Raw genomic sequence first — 18,084 nt, 5'->3', positions numbered from 1 at the left:
TCAGAATAATTGCTATGCATGAAACACGCGGTACAGATTCTTGCAAGCACTCAGAGGACTTGTTTACAATTTTATATTAATTTTTCTGGTGCATGATATTAAAGTTACCACTCAAATCTCATAGTTGCCCTATGCACGACGAGAAGACTGCGTGCCTTGCGCTTAGAAGCGATACCGCGCTAGAAGCACCAGTGAGCGTCGCACTTATCATCCCGCCTCACCAACCCAAGTAAACCCCTGACTTGGCGGTGCATTGAACATGCTACTAGCGCGGTGTGGCCTCTAAGCGCAAGGCTCTGAACTGGCGCGCAGTCTTCACGTCGCGCATAGGAAAAGTATGAGATTTGAGCGGCAAATACAACGTAATATGGCGGACAAACTAAGATAAATGAGTATTGAAGTCCCTTGAGTGCTTTCAAGACCCTGTACCATAGGGGTTTCTTATCTAAACGGTACTATAGAAACACGCGTTTTTAGCCATTTTCACTCTTCTGAAAATAGAGTTTATAAACGAAATACGGAAACAGAATTTCTTGTCCGCCCTCGGCGCATTCTTAAATGCTTCTCGTACAAGACACCAATTACATGTCTCGAGCAGTTTTCAAATCGCGTATTTTTTTCTGAAAATCGGCACGCCATATGTGCGGGACCATTAGCGAGTTTGTACATAATCCGGCCTCAGGCTCCAACCAGACCGACACCTCTGGGCGGAGTAGGCTATGTCATGTAGCGAGGCACCGCAAAGACCAAAAAAGTAGGACTCTTATTCGGAAGGACACGGGTTCGAATACCGGCCCACCCATCCTGATTTCGGTTCTCCAGGCATACGCTGGGGTGGTATCCTTATGATATGCCGTGGCAGATTCCTTCTCTCGATTGCCCTGACCCGCACAGTGTTTGGCCACCTCTGGTGACCGAGTTGTCAACCCAGGATCGGCTCGAAAAAAGGAAAAAAGGGAGGGGGGTAGAGTTTGAGGTGACAGCCCTCCAGGGCCCGAATTTAATTATTTTTACATACTTTGGAGGGTATATTTATTTTTGCTTAAATACTTAAATTAATTTGTTACAGTTTACTTCCTTTAAAGTGGTATTTAGGGTAGGAGCCCGAACTTTTTTATTTTCTTTGGGAGTGTAATTTTTTTATAAAGATTGCACGCTTTGGTGGCCATTGTCTGGAGTTGCTTGGCTTCTGTGTTACCTGTTCCGTGATGATGGTGACTGCAATGTCAACCGAAACTTCGGTGATATCTTCCCCTTCGCCAGAATGTCAAACAACTCCAGGGTATATTTATATTTACTTAATAACTTAAATCCATGTGTAAAAACGAACACATTCGAACTTAAATATCAGACAGCCGAGAATTCCGTTGAAGGAATTTAGTAATGAAAAAATATAATAAAAAACACAGACGAACACAGTGGGCTAGCAACGACGAGACAGTTTCAACAATAACAGCAAATGCAGACGGAGAACAAAACCTGGAAAACGCAACAAATGTACAAACACAACGTTGAAGATAAACGGGAAACCTACTGTGTTAGTCGGTGTTGTCGTTGTGTGTCCATAATACCTATTTCGGTTTATCGTTGGGTTTGACATCAGATGATTTAGGCTTTTTTCTGTGGGTTTATGTTTTCGTATTTATTTATTATTTTGAATTCATGAATTTGTCCCATGACAAACGGTGCAAAACTGCAGTGGTGTATGTCCAAGAAATTGTATTAAATTCAATGCAAGTGAACTTGGTATAAATTCACGAACTTGTGAGCCGTGTGATGATGAGATGTGAGCCGTGTGATGGTGAGATGTGAGCCGTGTGATGGAGAGATATGAGCCGTGTGATGGAGAGATATCAGCTGTGTGATGGTGAGATGTGAGCCGTGTGATGGAGAGATAAGAGCCGTGTGATGGTGAGATGTGAGCCGTGTGATGGAGAGATATGCGCCGTGTGATGGAGAGATATCAGCGGTGTGATGGTGAGATGTGAGCCGTGTGATGGAGAGATAAGAGCCGTGTGATGGTGAGATGTAAGCCGTGTGATGGTGAGATGTGAGCCGTGTGATGGCGAGATATGAGCCGTGTGATGATGAGAAGTGGGCCGTGTGATGGTGTGATGGCGAGATGTGTGATGGCGAGATGAGAGCCGTGTGATGGAGAGATATGAGCCGTGTGATGGTGAGATGTGAGCCGTGTGATGGAGAGATATGAGCCGTGGGATGGTGAGATGTGGGCCGTGTGATGGTGAGATATGAGCCGTGTTATGGTGAGATGTGAGCCGTGTGATGGTGAGATGTGAGCCGTGTGATGGCGAGATGTGAGCCGTGTGATTGTGAGATATGAGCCGTTTGATGGTGAGATGTGGGCCGTGTGATGGTGAGATGTGAGCCGTGTAATGGTGTGATGGCGAGATGTGTGATGGCGAGATGTGAGCTGTGTGATGGAGAGATGTGAGCCGTGTGATGGCGAGATGTGAGCCGTGTGATGGCGAGATGTGAGCCGTGTGATGGCGAGATATGAGCCGTGTGATGGCGAGATGTAAGCCGTGTGATGGTGAGATGTGAGCCGTGTGATGGTGATTTGTGAGCCGTGTGATGGTGAGATGTGAGCCGTGTGATGGCGAGATGTGAGCCGTGTGATGGTGAGATGTGAGCCGTGTGATGGTGAGATGTGAGCCGTGTGATGGCGATATCTGAGCCGTGTGATGGTGAGATGTGAGCCGTGTGATGGTGAGATGTGAGCCGTGTGATGGCGAGATCTGAGCCGTGTGATGGTGAGATGTGGGCCGTGTGATGGTGGGATGTGAGCCGTGTGATTGTAAGATATGAGCCGTGTGATGGTGAGATGTGGGCCGTGTAATGGTGTGATGTGGGCCGTGTGATGGTGAGATGTGAGCCGTGTGATGGCGAGATATGAGCCGTGTGATGGTGAGATGTGGGCCGTATAATGGTGAGATGTGAGGCGTGTGATGGTGAGATGTGAGGCGTGTGATGGTGAGATGTGAGCCGTTTGATGGTGAGATGTGAGCCGTGTGATGGCGAGATATGAGCCGTGTGATGGTGAGAAGTGGGCCGTGTGATGGTGTGATGGCGAGATGTGTGATGGCGAGATGAGAGCCGTGTGATGGAGAGATATGAGCCGTGTGATGGTGAGATGTGAGCCGTGTGATGGAGAGATATGAGCCGTGGGATGGTGAGTTGTGGGCCGTGTGATGGTGAGATATGAGCCGTGTTATGGTGAGATGTGAGCCGTGTGATGGTGAGATGTGAGCCGTGTGATGGCGAGATGTGAGCCGTGTGATTGTGAGATATGAGCCGTGTGATGGTGAGATGTGGGCCGTGTGATGGTGAAATGTGAGCCGTGTGATGGTGTGATGGCGAGATGTGTGATGGCGAGATGTGAGCCGTGTGATGGAGAGATGTGAGCCGTGTGGTGGCGAGATGTGAGCCGTGTGATGGCGAGATGTGAGCCGTGTGATGGCGAGATATGAGCCGTGCGATGGCGAGATGTAAGCCGTGTGATGGTGAGATGTGAGCCGTGTGAAGGTATATGTGAGCCGTGTGATGGTGAGATGTGAGCCGTGTGATGGCGAGATGTGAGCCGTGTGATGGTGAGATTTGAGCCGTGTGATGGCGATATGTGAGCCGTGTAATGGAGAGATATGGCCCGTGTGATGGTGAGATGTGAGCCGTGTGATGGAGAGATATGAGCCGTGTGATGGTGAGATGTGAGCCGTGTGATGGCGAGATGTGATCCGTGTGATGGTGAGATATGAGCTGTGTGATAGTGAGATGTGAGCCGTGTGATGGCGAGATATGAGCCGTGTGATGGCGAGATGTGAGCCGTGTGATGGTGATATGTGAGCCGTGTGATGGTGAGATGTGGGCCGTGTGATGGTGAGATGTGAGCCTTGTGATGGTGTGATGGCGAGATGTGAGCCGTGTGATGGAGAGATATGAGTCGTGTGATGGCGAGATGTGAGCCGTGTGATGGCGAGATGTGAGCCATGTGATGGCGAGATATGAGCCGTGTGATGGTGAGATGTGAGCCGTGTGATGGCGAGATGTGAGCCGTGTGATGGTGAGATGTGAGCCGTGTGATGGAGAGATATGAGCCATGTGATGGAGAGATATGAGCCGTGTGATGGCGAGATGTGAGCCGTGTGATGGTGAGATGTGAGCCGTGTGATGGTGAGATGTGAGCCGTGTGATGGCGAGATATGAGCCGTGTGATGGTGAGATGTGGGCCGTGTGATGGTGTGATGTGAGCCGTGTGATGGTGAGATATGAGCCGTGTGATGGTAAGATGTGGGCCGTGTGATGGTGTGATGGCGAGATGTGAGCCGTGTGATTATGTGATGTGGGCCGTGTGATGGTGAGATGTGAGCCGTGTGATGGTGAGATGTGAGCCGTGTGATGGTGAGATTTGAGCCGTGTGATGGTGAGATGTGACGGTGGTGGTTGCAGGTCGCTGTCGCCAGCGAGCGCCGTGTCCGCGGAGACGCTGAGCCTGAGCGCCACCGCCTCCAAGGCCAGCTCCCTGCCGCGACCCACCAGTCCCAGCCCGTCGGTCGTCAGCGAGAAGGCGGAGGCCGACCTGCAGGTAACCCCCAAGCTGTGTCCTACCCTCTGACGTCGTGCACGGCGTGGACAGCGTTCCGAACCTTGGTCTCAATCCGTGCCCTTTGGTAGCGTACAAGGATGAACAAATGTGATTTTTGCATTTTCCGTTTTCCGTTTCAAAAGGTAAGCAGAAAATAACCGACATTTTTTAAAATTTTACTTTTTCCTTACAGAATAAATAAATATTATTGACCACCCACAAATTTTACAAGTTAACTAAATATTCAAAACTTAAGCTGCGTACTCATTTACAAAGTATGAAAAAAGGTAAACAAAAACAATCGAAAAACAATTATTTTGGCGCTCTTTATTTACTGTGCTCTGGTGACCACTTTAGAAACATGATGATTCGGACATCGAACATCGCTATTGTAGACAGGACTTTTTTTCATGTGACAATGTAACGTCATTCACATTAGGCTAAAGACACGGACCGCCCACCGATTCTGACTATTGTAGACGATAATTTTGCGATGCAAAACACGGTAAGCATCGAAGGAAGTGGAGATTCCCGCAGGGAAAAAACTCCGTGATTACGCACAAAGTATTTTTTTTTTTTTTTTTTTTTCGTTAGACGGTATATGCAGTGATCTTTGAGAATGGTCACACATTTCGGACAGTATAATTCGCACCGGTGCTACGTTATATATAAGGTGTGTAACGATTGTTGGCGTGAAACAAATAAGAGGTTAGCGACGTAATTTAACTGTAATAAGTATTAAATAATATGACATTTTTATGGCACTATTTTCATTTTATAACAGCTGGGTGTGTACTAAGGAGCCAAACATATCGACAATGAAAGTTAACGTAAAAAATATTTGAGGTTAGATTGTAATTTGTAACTGTAACATAAATAATATTACGAACGCAATACACACGACCGCGATGCGCGCCACGTTTTAAGCGGGCTGACGTCTATGCACAGCCACTGACTTCACGCGCCGTCCATTGACGTAAGGCATCCAATGCGTGCCTGGCTGGATTACAAGGGTACTCGCTACCCAGCCCCCTCCGCTCCCCGCGCAACGTCCTGCCTCGGGGTATTTTTCCCTTTAGTGGCCTGGAAATTCCAGTCTTACATAGGCTGCTGCGAGGAGTGGCGTGAATAAACGTCACTGTTCTGGGTATTTCGGGCATCAAGTCGACCCGGGATGACGCGACACGTCACAGCCACTCTCGTCCCATCGAGAAGGACACCACGGGTATATAAGCGACGATGCCGGCCTCCTTGGGAGTTCCGAACAAGTTCCAAGGGTTGAGAGAGTTCTGAGAAGGGGGTAGAGAGTCTCCCCCTCGGGGAGTGATACTGGCGATACCCGTGCGATCAGCGAGAGGTGAAGAGGGCAAGTGACCCTTGGTGAGCGAACCGGACCTATAGGGAGGCGATACCTGCTAGTGAAGGCCTGGCGAGCCAGTCGGGTGTGTGGGTGAGTGTGTGAAGGAGGCGGACAGAGGCGAACAGAAGAGCGAGCCACTGTCGAGCCAAGCTCCAGTGGCATGTGTTAATGTTTCAATGATCAGTGTAAGACTAATTGTTGTGGACAGAGATCTTGAGTGCAGTAATTAATTTTATTGTTCAGATGGTAGTAATAAATAAAACTGTACTAATTATTTGGGTTATCCCTTACGAATCCAGTTCTCCCCACATAAATCGTAACAATAATTATCAAACTAATGACCTATAGTTTCAATTGACTGGAGAAAAAGGATATTAAATTTATCAGTTAAACAAAAATGTCAGATGTCACTGAACGCGCACATGAAATATCCAGTGGTTGCTCGCCTCTGACGTGACCGCTGTACGCCGTGGCTCGCCATCACCGCAGGAGCGCGGACACGGCCTGTCTCCGCGAGTGTTCGTACTCAGCCGGCTGCCGAGGAGCGCTGGACTCGACGGCACAGTCGCGTCACCTGCATCCACCCGTCCGTCCGTCCGTCCGTCCGTCAAAAGTTTGGCAAACTAATACTTTTTACCGAAGGACGGATTAAATTATGACCGCCAAGTGTCTGCAAGGTTTTTCCCCCGTTAAATATCATATTACAAGGTTTCAAAATTTGTTTTATTGTTTAGCTGCTTTCGTAATTTTTTATAACATGTTTGAACACATTTTAAAATCTTATTTTTTTAAAATATAAACCGCCCGAGTTACAGAAGGGTATATTATTACGTGTGGTTACCCGGAAAATGTTTAAATAATTACCACAGTGAATTTGTTTTAGTGAAATTAGTTATACCTAAGTATAAGACTTATCGTCAAACTAATCTACTTAACCGAGATAAATTTTATCAAAAAACGAAATTTTTCTTGTCAGTCGGTAGCGTTGAAATAGGAAATTACTATGAGCGGACGCGTGGAGTTTTTATAAATAGCTCGGACGTACGAATGACGGACGGACGCGACGATTTGGAAGAAAAAAAAACTCACGTGGTAGGGATAGGATTTAAATAAATACCGAACAAATTTCACAATTTATTTACAGATGTTAGATTAATAGCAATAACAGACGTTCCTTGTTAATTTCGCCGTGCTATATTTAAGTGATTTTCGTGATTATAAAGGTGCCACCTGCTGTGTTGAGCTGAAGTCTCAGTGGCACTCAAACCGGGACTGGGTATAATATACTACAGCAGAATCTCGTTAATTCGGCAGTCTACTGGATTATTTTGGCTAATGTCGTGTTTTTTTTAACACGATTTAATATAGAATTCTCTACATACCTATGGTCCATCGCTCATACAGTTTTATGTACACTGTTAGAAATTACAGTAAATTTAAGGACTTTTCTACGAATAATTTAATTTTAAAAAAAATTCTTCGTAATTTTAAATGACTGAATCTTCGTAAAACTACGCCGTTATTCTGCTCCCGAGTTATATGTTTCGTTATAAACAAAGCTGCACATACAATTGAACACAGGAAGATTGTTCTTACTGTAGACTTTGCCCGTTTTTGAATTTTTTGTTAATATAAGTATTATGAATACTCATTTTAAAAGTAAGCGAACTCAGAGTACGTAAATTCACGAATATAGCTGTAAATTGCCGAAGATCCCCGGAAAGTATGTAATCAACGTTCTTCGTAAATAATTATTTATACAATTTAAAATCTACTATGCTTAATTTATTTCAGAGATATAATTATTAATATTTAAATCGTACCCACCCATTTTCACTCCTTAGGGTTTGCATATCGCAAAATGGTACAATTGTGGTTGGTAGTTTTTTATGTGTTTATTATTGGTCTCTTGTGTGTTTTGTTATGTTCAGGGCCGTCGAGTATGAATCTCCCTGGGCGCCGCGGCTTGAAAAAAAAAAGGGGGGGGGGGAACTATACTAACTTCAAATTCGGGTCTCATAAAACTACTTGCGACGTTGTGTATTTATGTTCAAGATTTTTATACTTTCTTTCATCCTGTTTTGAATTAAATGGGAGAGAAGTAGCTGAATCATTAATAATATCGTAATGCAAAATTTTCTGTAGCCAATTCTTTGACGTTTGACTGCAAGGGGCAACCAGCCTTTAATGATGGCAATGGAACCTTGCAGCCGCTCGCATACTGTATTTATATCAGCGTTGAACTCAGTGGGAAAAACACAGCGCGTCGGCACCGAGCGCTATGACTCACTCCTTCCCCTTCCCCACCCCTTCTCAACACCCCCCACCACCTCCCTCATCCTACTCTTCAAACACCCAACACGCCAACACCTCTACTTATTTTGCTTTCAGTCACAGCCAACCTTCCTCACCATCTACTCTATAGTGTTCTTATTTGAAATTCATAATCTTCTGCTTTGTTTACAGGGCATGTTTTTAAAATAAGCAAATAGCGTATAGTGTGGTTTAACAGCGTTATTGTTAGGTCATGAGCGAGTAGCTGTAAAATAGTAATTTAGAAAAAAAAACTATCTGGTGCCCAAAGACAAAAACTGACGAACGAAGGTGAAGATGCACATGAAGTTTTATTGTCAAAAATGCCAAAGTTAACGAGTTGTTTCTTCACACAATCAACTTCATCTCATGAGCCTGAAAACAACCTCTCAGTTGAAAAACAAAACGTAAGTGAGCCTACACCTTCTAATATTACAGAACATCGCTCCTTTGTATACTACAATTTTCAATCCGACCATAGAAACAGAATCTGTCACAGCAGATGCACAAGATGTAAATGATAACAATACAATACCTGAATTGCCGGGCGATCCTTACACTTGGCTTGAACATATTTGAACATATTAGAAAAGAACAGCGGGATGAACTGGAACTGAAAGCTCCTGCCCCCTCTCAAAAATGGATTATGAGTACCCAATCAACTCTCAGGAAAGACATTTTTTCTAACGATTTCAAATTACGATGAGCAGGAAATGGAGAAAGGGTTAAACGAAAATGATTGATTTATTCAATAAGAGGTGACCTGGCCTTTTGTTTTTGTTGTCCCCTTTATGATCCGGCTTCAAAATCAAATATTGGACTAAAATCTGGCTATAATGATTGGAAGCACTTTGGCGACCGGCTGACAAAACGTGAAACCAGTCCTGATCATTTTAGGTACTAAATGGTAATATGGTTTGAGGCTGAGCTGTGTCCAAAGAGAAAAATCTGAAAATAAAGAGCTGTTAGCTCAGATTCGTACAGAAGCAGAACGCTCGCAAGCTCTTTTAAAATGTACTGTGGAAATAACATTTCACCTTGCAGAAAATAATACTGCTTTTCGTGGTAGTTCAGCTAGGCCTGTCACTAAAAATAATTATAATTTCCTGGTGCTAGTATAACTTTTAGGTAAGCTTGACAAAGTAATGATGGAACATTTGAGAATAATATCGGAGAATGAATGCCGTGTTCATACGTTAAGTGTATCAATACAAAATGAGATTATGTCCATATTAGCAAATGAGAAACAATCAATCATTGACAAAGTTAAGAATGCAAAGTATTTATCCATAATCATGAATTGCACACCTGACCTGAGCCATAATAAACAGGTATCCATCTTAAGCTTGTAATAAATAAAATATTTTTCGAACATTTTATCTAATTATAGTTGTTCTTAGACTTCAGGAATTGATAAATATGCGTCCAAGTTTCAGTGAAATGATTTCATAATGACACTATGAAAAGTATAATGATAATACATTTATGTGGTACTTCGCACGCACTATCACTGGACATACCTGTATATTAAAAAACAATTCTTTGGCTTTTCTTGTTAAAGTGTTAACACATTCGAGTGAAGCCAGAAATATTGTTATTTTGTCCTAGCCTAATTGATAGCAACAGCAAGGAAATCTGTAGTAAAGCACGAAAGTTAATTGTGTTCAAAAAATTTATAGCTTATTGCATTAGAAAATAAATTATTCATTGCATTACAAAATAGGCGTAGGTATGGTACCGTAGAGAAAAGTTTTATCGGCTACAGCATTGCTATTGACACCACTGGCAAAGCTCTTACTGACCTGCTAATGAAATAGTTGGTAGAAGGATGTGGGCTTGGAGTGGATAGCTGCAGAGACGATAATGGAACAAGTATGGTAGGAGTAAATAAAGGTGTATACACACGAGTTTCAAAAGAATTTCCAAGAGCTATATTCACTCCTTGTGCCTGCCATAGCCTAAACTTGGTCATTTCAGATGGCGCCAAGACTTCAGTGAAATCTACATTACTTTTTGGTGTACTGCAACGTGTTTATACGATGTTTGCAAGTTCTTCTTGCAAAGTAAACAAAGCCTGACATTGAAGCAAGTGTGTGAAACATGGTGGCAAGTGCGCATAAACTCTGTGCAGGCTGTTCGCTACCAATATCGTGAAGTACGTATGCTTTAATAGTGTTGTCAGAGAGATTTAATGATGCCACAACTGCTTCTGAAGCCCAGTCATTAGTTAATCATATGGGGGATTTTTCATTTCTTCTTTGCTTAATAGCTTGGTACGAGATACTGTTCGAAGTAAATTTAGTGAGTTAATCGCTTAAAGGAACTTTTTAAGATATTCCGATGGTACTGACTCAGTTTCAGAAATATGACTTCTTCAAAACGTTCAAAGAAAGAGGGCTCAAGGATGCATTCATACCAGCCAAAGAAATACCTGCATCTGTTTTCAAAGAAAATGGTGACAACAAAACACGTAATGCACCTCAAGCTTCTCCAGAAGAAAGAATTTTTATTTGATTTTAAAAACCTTCCTTCAAAATAAGAACTCAGAGAAAGTTGTAAAGAACTTCAAACACTTCTTACCAACAAAGGAGTTTCTGATATTCACGGTAATGATCTCTTTTATGAGTTGCTGTGTGTAGGATCATTTCTTGGCGAACGGCAAAGCACAGTCGACACCAATTTATGTCTTAAGGCTTTTAAAAGGCACTGACCATAAATACTTGTTTACAAAGCTTTGGATCATCCTCAGAATATTGCTAACGATTCCAGTGACTGTCGCTAGTGCAGAACGAAGCTTTAGTAAACTTTAACTCAACAAAACATAATTGAGGTCAACGATGACACAGGAACGCCTCACGGACTGGCCATTCTTTCCATAGAAAATTAGGAGGAAAAAAACATGGAATTCCCAAAGGCGAAAAATAGGCAGATACCGTTTAGCACTTAGAAAATGTTTATTTAAAATTTTGTCTACGATTTATTAATTTATTAATAATTTTATTAATTTGAAAGTAAATAAGCAAGATAGGCTAGTATAAATATTTTGTTTTGAATACTGTAATTTTGATAAAATATTCAAACATAATAAAGTTATATAATATAAAAAATTTTTATAACCGTCCAATTTTTATGTTATTTCCACAAACATCATTTACGCAACCACATAGGCGTATAGGTCCCCAATTTAATTTGATTGGAATTCTGATAACGAACCACTGATCTTTAAAACATGTCCTGATGGGTAATATAGATTTAAGGTATAACTATTTTGTTCTCATAAAAAACATTTTCACAAGCAAGGGTGGAAGGGGGTGCCTAGTGATATCTCGTCCCGATCGCCTTCAACCCTTGCGACGGCCATGGACATATTTACCTCTTTTTCAATTGTAAAATAGTGGTTGGTAGTTTTCTTGTGTTTATTTTTTGTGCCAAAATAATTTATTAAGCATACATTTGTTCGGAGATATAATTATTAATATTAAAACCATATTTATATTTTTCACCCATTAAGGGTTACATTTTGCAAAATATAAAAATTGTGGTTGTAATTTGCGCATGTTTATTATTGGTACCCATTAAAATTTACTAAGCATAGTTTTATTCGGAGATATAATTATTATACTTAAAAACATACTCCTTTTTCACCCCAAAGTGTTAGAGTTTCGGAAAATATAAAAATGGCTATTGGTTGATTTCGTATGTTTATTATCGCCACCCAATATTATTCATTGCGCTTAGTTAAATTCGAATTAATGATCATTAATCGTTAAAACATATTTACCTCTTTTTCACCCCTTACTGGTTGAATATAGCTAAATTAAATATAATATTTGTAGTCTGTAGTTTCCATGTTGGTATTATTGGTACCCAATATCATTTACTTCCCTTAATCAAATTCGGAGATATAATTATTATATTAAAAACAACTTACATATTTTTCACATTTTAGGGGTTGAATTTAACACAATTTACAAATTGAGGTTGCTGGTATTCGTTTTTTTTATTTTTTGATACCCAATGTCGTTTATTACATTTTAATAAATTTGGAAGTATAGTTATTAATCTTAAAAACATCCTTACCCCTCTTTTTTAACCCTTAGGGGTTGAATTTCGTAAAATATAAACATTTCGGTTGTTTGTTTTCATATGTTTAGTATTCGTACCCAATATAATTTATTTTGCTTAATTAAATTCGGAGATTTTATTATTCATCTTTAAAACATACACCTTTTTCACCCATTAGTGGCTGATTTTTGCAAAATTTATTATTTTTGTAGGAGGTTTTAGTATGTTTATTACTAGTACTGAATATCTTTTCTTATGCTTGATTAGTTTCAGTGATATAATTAATTATCTTAAAACCATATTACCCAATTTTCACCATCTTAGGGTTGGAATTCAGTAATTATATATAGCCTAGTTTTTTAGTTAGCCAAATACCTTACTAATAAACAAGTTCATGAAAATCTGTCCATTAGATGTCAAAGGATTTTATATATATATATATATATATATATATATATATATATATATATATATATATATAGTTCTCAATCATGTAAATAGCCATTTACAGAAGTTTTTTCACAATTTCATCCATTGTACATACTTTTTGTCCCGAACAGTTTTATCATTAGTAAGTATAAATAAAGATGTGGTCACCTGTCGATTGCTTCTCGCCGCATGGCGTGACTCTTCACGTCACCGAGTACAGTCTCAGTAAACACGTTATGGTTATGATTGTCCGTGAAATTCAAACGAAAAAAAAAAAGGTTGTCTGTAAAGTCGGTTTACCGACGATAATTTTACGTGATAACGTCATAAGAAAACATTGATGAAAATTGCATACTTTTTAATTTTCAAATATTATTTACAGTTTTTGCAAATTTAATTTAAATAATTTGTTTAAATATCATCACGAACGATCAGTTATAGAAATAAACTGAAATCAAATCAATATCAATAAATTGTTAATTTTAAATGACGAAATTGTAAAAATAAATCAAAATTTTTAAATTGCTGCTTTTAAAAAGCCCGCCTTAACCTGTTTGATATTATAGAAGATTTTCTCGCACGGTGGTTGGCCGGTTCTTGCACGTTCGGATCAGGCGGAACGTGACAATGAGTCGTGCTTTTTCGCGCGTATGCAGCCGGCGTTCATCGATTTATAAGACGTTATTACGTCAAAAAAAAAAACACTGACTGTATGTCTAGTCAGAATAATTGGCGTGAGCAGTCCCTGCGTATGTTCTTGGTGGTCTCTGGATCGGATGCAGGCCCCATGGGACGTTCCCCTCTGTGCGAAGGGCTTATGCGGAGGCATAACGGCCATGTTGCTGTTATCCGATGAAGTAGCGGGACCAGACGACTGATTAGGAACATTACACTCGCGGGGACGGTGCCGCATTTGACGGCTACGATCCAACACGCGGTGTGTGTTTCGTTATATTCAGTGAGACTAGTGAGCTACGGCATAAATCACTGACGTCAACAAGCAAGCAACCTCCAAATAGTTAATGTGGTGCTTTAATAAACTACTTTTGACGTGACAACGTCTAATAAATCGATGAACGCCGGCTGCACGCACGAAAGTGTCCCGTTACGCACATTTTCCCGTTACGCTCATTGTACGCTTGCGCCGAATCTATCTCTCTTCCACTCGATTGGAACAACCATCGATTTGACTTTGTCGAGGCACATTAAACTTGAAACACTCCCATTCGTTTCCTACTTTTCCTATCATCGTCCTATCCTTAACAGAATAACACAGATTGGAAGAAGTTAAATAGCAAACATGTATAAAAGTTATAGTTAAAATAATCTCTTCGTTAAAGTAATAAACATATTTGAATAAAATGAGTGCAAATAAAAGTAAATTTATCAATTAAATTGTAGATTTAGTTTCACTCCTTTCTATCCATACAAAATAGTGATAATTCAATAAAAAATGATTCAATTTTATTCATAAAAGTATGCAATCATTTCATCAATGTTTTGTTATGAACGACCGTAAACCAACTTATTGGACAACCAATTTTTTTATCTTCAACTATCTCTTTAAGTTAAATTGTTTATTTTAAATATCCAATTAAATCAAAGTTAATTTAAAAATAGGTTAAGTGTAATATAATGCTTACAGCCTTCAATTCGCCACCTATAAAGATATTTAAAAATCATTAATGAATGTGGAAATTAGAGGTAATGCTAATTGCTTTGTCCGACGGAAGATATGTCCTCTGTAAAAAAATTAGTTCGCCTATTTTTCCTATTAACAAAATCAGTAGTGTGCAATAGCCGGAGCTGGCCCAGGCGTCAGGCGGTGGATTGTGATTGTCAGTCCGCCATCTTGGATTGTGACGTCACGGCGGCCATTTTTGACTCAAAATTCCTCAAAATTCCTCAAAAATGACTCAAAATGACTCAAAAATTCCCGTTTTGAGGAAACATTTCTCGGTTTCTTCCACAAAAATTCGAAAATTAGGATATCGAAAAACCAAAAAAGTCGTTTTGCCTTAAAAACCACGAAATTCCCAATATAGGCTTAAGCATCCATGTCTAAAGCCTCCGATAAGAATCTTTTAGGTTTATGACTTCACCGTTGTCATTTTCGTTACGGCAGTCATCTTGAAAATCTTTATTTATTATCCAATTTGAATGAAAAATATTTTAAAATTTATACAAAATTCAGCCTCCATTAAGTCATTTCAAGAAATAAGGATACCATGACCGTCATCTTGGATTATGACGTCATCGTTGCAATTTTCGTTATGGCAGCCATCTTGCAAATCTTTATTATCCGATTTTAATGAATTTTTTTTTTTAAATTTATAAAAAATTTAGCCTCCGTTAAGCCATTTCTAGTAATAAGGATACCATGACCGAAATCTTGGATTATGACATCACCGTTGCAATTTCCGTTACGCACGCCATCTTTAAAATCCGCAATTTTTATGTTAGAAAATCGGGAAAAATTTAAAAAATCATAAAAAAATTAAATAATCGAATTAAATAATAAAAATCTTAAAAACCACTGTTGCACTTATCGTTACGGTCGCCATCTTGGATTATATAATCGTTGCATGTTTCGTTACACCTGCCATCTTGGTTGAGTAATATGTCATCGTTACACTTTATGTTACGACCGTCATATTTGATCCTTTTAATGTTGCATGTTACGTAATGGTCGCCATCTTGAAAATCTTTATTTATAATCCGATTTTAAAAAAAATTTGTTCATAATTCATCAAAAAATAAACTTATTAGAATTCTGATTGATTATATCGATTCCCGTCCTTGGTTCGAAACCGGTGAGAGCAAAAAATAATAAAAAACTCATAAGATCCTTCCTCCACATAAGCCAACTACAGACTGACCTACCACCAATATCAAGGTATATATCGTCAGCTGATATGACGTCATGTCCGCCATCTTGTCTTCGTCCGCTAGAGACCCGTCATCTTGTTTTTGTCTGCTAGAGTGTGCTGGCGACATGTTAGTATAATTTTCTGTTCACCATACCTTTAACCTCGTCTGTTGGCATGAACTTTGTCATTGACCTTGAACTTTGACCTTGCACTTTGACCTTGGCCTTGAACTTTGACCTTGTCCTTGAACTTTGACCTTGACCTTGACTTCCATCATGGATCCGTCATTTTATGTTCAGTACATGCTACCAGGAGCTACCACCTGCTAGTGGTCATTGCCACCATCATGTTTTCGTCTGCTGGAGGACACCATCTTGTGTGTACTCGTCTTATCATCATGCTAGTTTTATTCTAACCTGCTACAGTGCAGTAATCATTTATTATTACTGAGATGAACGCCATCTTGAAATTTGGACGACATCTTGAAATCATTTAATTATTTAGCTAGAAATGCGGGAAAAATTCCAAAAGTCTCCAAAAAAATCAATTATCAATTTACAAATTGAATCGATGGATTCCTGTCCACGGTTCGATTCTTTAACAGTGACAGTTGTAACTAATTATTAAATAAATTTTAGATTCTGTTTTCCATTACCTTTCGCGTAGTTTATTAATCATTCACTCTACGAAAAACAACTCAAATCAATATACCTGACCAACGAATTAATACAGTACCGATTAGCCTATTATGAAAGTCTAATTTTTTAATAATCTGAATAACCTATAAGCCGTTCATGTACAAAGCCACACATATAGACCAATTGTCTTTAGTCCATGAGACCGAGTCATGTCATTATCAGACGCATAGACCATGAACTCAGTACATACAGGAAAACGGAATGTACACGCAGGAAAACGGAACGTACACACAGGAAAACGGAATGTACACGCAGAAAAACGGAACGTACACACAGGAAAACGGAATGTACACACAGGAAAATGGAATGTACACACAGGAAATGGAACGTACAAACAGGAAACGGAACGTACACACAGGAAACGGAATGATCACACATACAGTAGCGGAAACACATGCTTAGTTGGAAATCAGAATACAAGAAATAAAACGTACTTTTTAAAATACAAAAATTCATTTATTTTTCAATAGTACACACATGGCAGTTAAACAAATTATTATTGTATGTACCCAGCTTTCCGCAGTTCTTTAAATATGGACGATACTTCCTCGATATACGAGTAGTATCGTCTACGAACAGATGCCACCGACAGTCTTAGCCGGTCAACCAATATGTTTGGATCTTTCCATGATGTGTAATCAATCTCTTCTTCATCCATCTTCCTTGCACGTTTATAATAAATATTATGATCTCTGGTGTCTTCAGTTTTAACACCAACCTCAGGGTAACTTTCATCATCGAGCCAGTGATCATCACACGCTTGATCAGATTTATTTATTATAACACATCGTTTCCATCGTTTCGGTCTCAGTACACCATCACAGTCTTCGATCTTGCCTGCTTTAGGTGCTTCAGCACAGTCTTCGATCTCGTCACCAGCTTCAGAGTCACTGTAGCAATCACCGTAGAAGGCATCGTCTTCACCCAGATTACCGTAAGAACTCGATATCGTTGATGTAGAAGTGTCTTCATCGTCTTCATGCTTCCTTTTTAGGAGTCCATCATTTTTACAAAGTATGGAGGATCCACTGAATATAGGCTTGAATGTATTCTTTTTTTTTATGGTGTTGATACTTCCAGTAGTTTCAGTCTTCCCGAAGCCATCAGCATCCTTCAATTTATGTTCTTCGTCACGATCGGGTGAGCTAATACCATCACGCTCAGGACAAGGAAAATTATTGTCGTAATGCAGATCACTCTTATTTAGTCTAGTAGTTCCATCGATGTCCTCTTTGCCGTAAGTGGGCTTGGCTTTACATGTTCTATCATGTCTTTTTAAGCTGTCAATTCATGTTAACAACCTGCTACACCGATTACAGCTTAACATTTTGCGTAATGGGTTTTTAGCACATTCATTCCTCTCATGACGTCTAGCATTCCTTCTCATGTCAAAATCCTTGCCACAATATCTTCAGCGGCTTCCTTCCTATTCAGCTGCAGATAACAAACCATGATCCATGGTAGCTTCTGTGACTTTAGATACAAACTGACATTTTTCCAATTGGATCCATTACTTAAATAGATTTTTTTAAATATTTCATCAGCGAGAGTTAAGTTATCTAATGCAAAACAAATTGATGCAAGTAGTTCTGCTTGTCAACAACAGATGTCGACACATTTTTTTAAATCCACCTTATAAAAATATTGTCAGTTCTGATTTAGTACCAGAAATTATCAATTTAATTGCATCACAGGATAAAATGACATACCTCATTAGGTAAAAAGTCCTTCATGCGGAGATCAATTTCT

At 39.9% G+C, this 18,084-nt stretch overlaps 1 protein-coding gene across 3 annotated transcripts in view; it reads left to right on the top strand.

Annotated features, from left to right (window-relative positions):
- The window catches only part of LOC134529209 (calcium-dependent secretion activator), a 520,687-nt gene that overhangs the window by 132,860 nt on the left and 369,743 nt on the right, over positions 1-18,084 (top strand). For all 3 annotated transcript variants that reach the window (XM_063363074.1, XM_063363075.1, XM_063363076.1), the window contains exon 3: positions 4,465-4,600. In XM_063363074.1, the coding sequence (XP_063219144.1) occupies positions 4,465-4,600 (136 nt within the window). The remainder of the gene's footprint in view (positions 1-4,464; positions 4,601-18,084) is intronic.

Source organism: Bacillus rossius, chromosome 2, assembly GCF_032445375.1.
Source record: "Bacillus rossius redtenbacheri isolate Brsri chromosome 2, Brsri_v3, whole genome shotgun sequence".
Classification (NCBI taxonomy): Eukaryota; Metazoa; Arthropoda; class Insecta; order Phasmatodea; family Bacillidae; genus Bacillus; species Bacillus rossius.
This window is presented reverse-complemented; position numbering and strand designations above follow the sequence as displayed.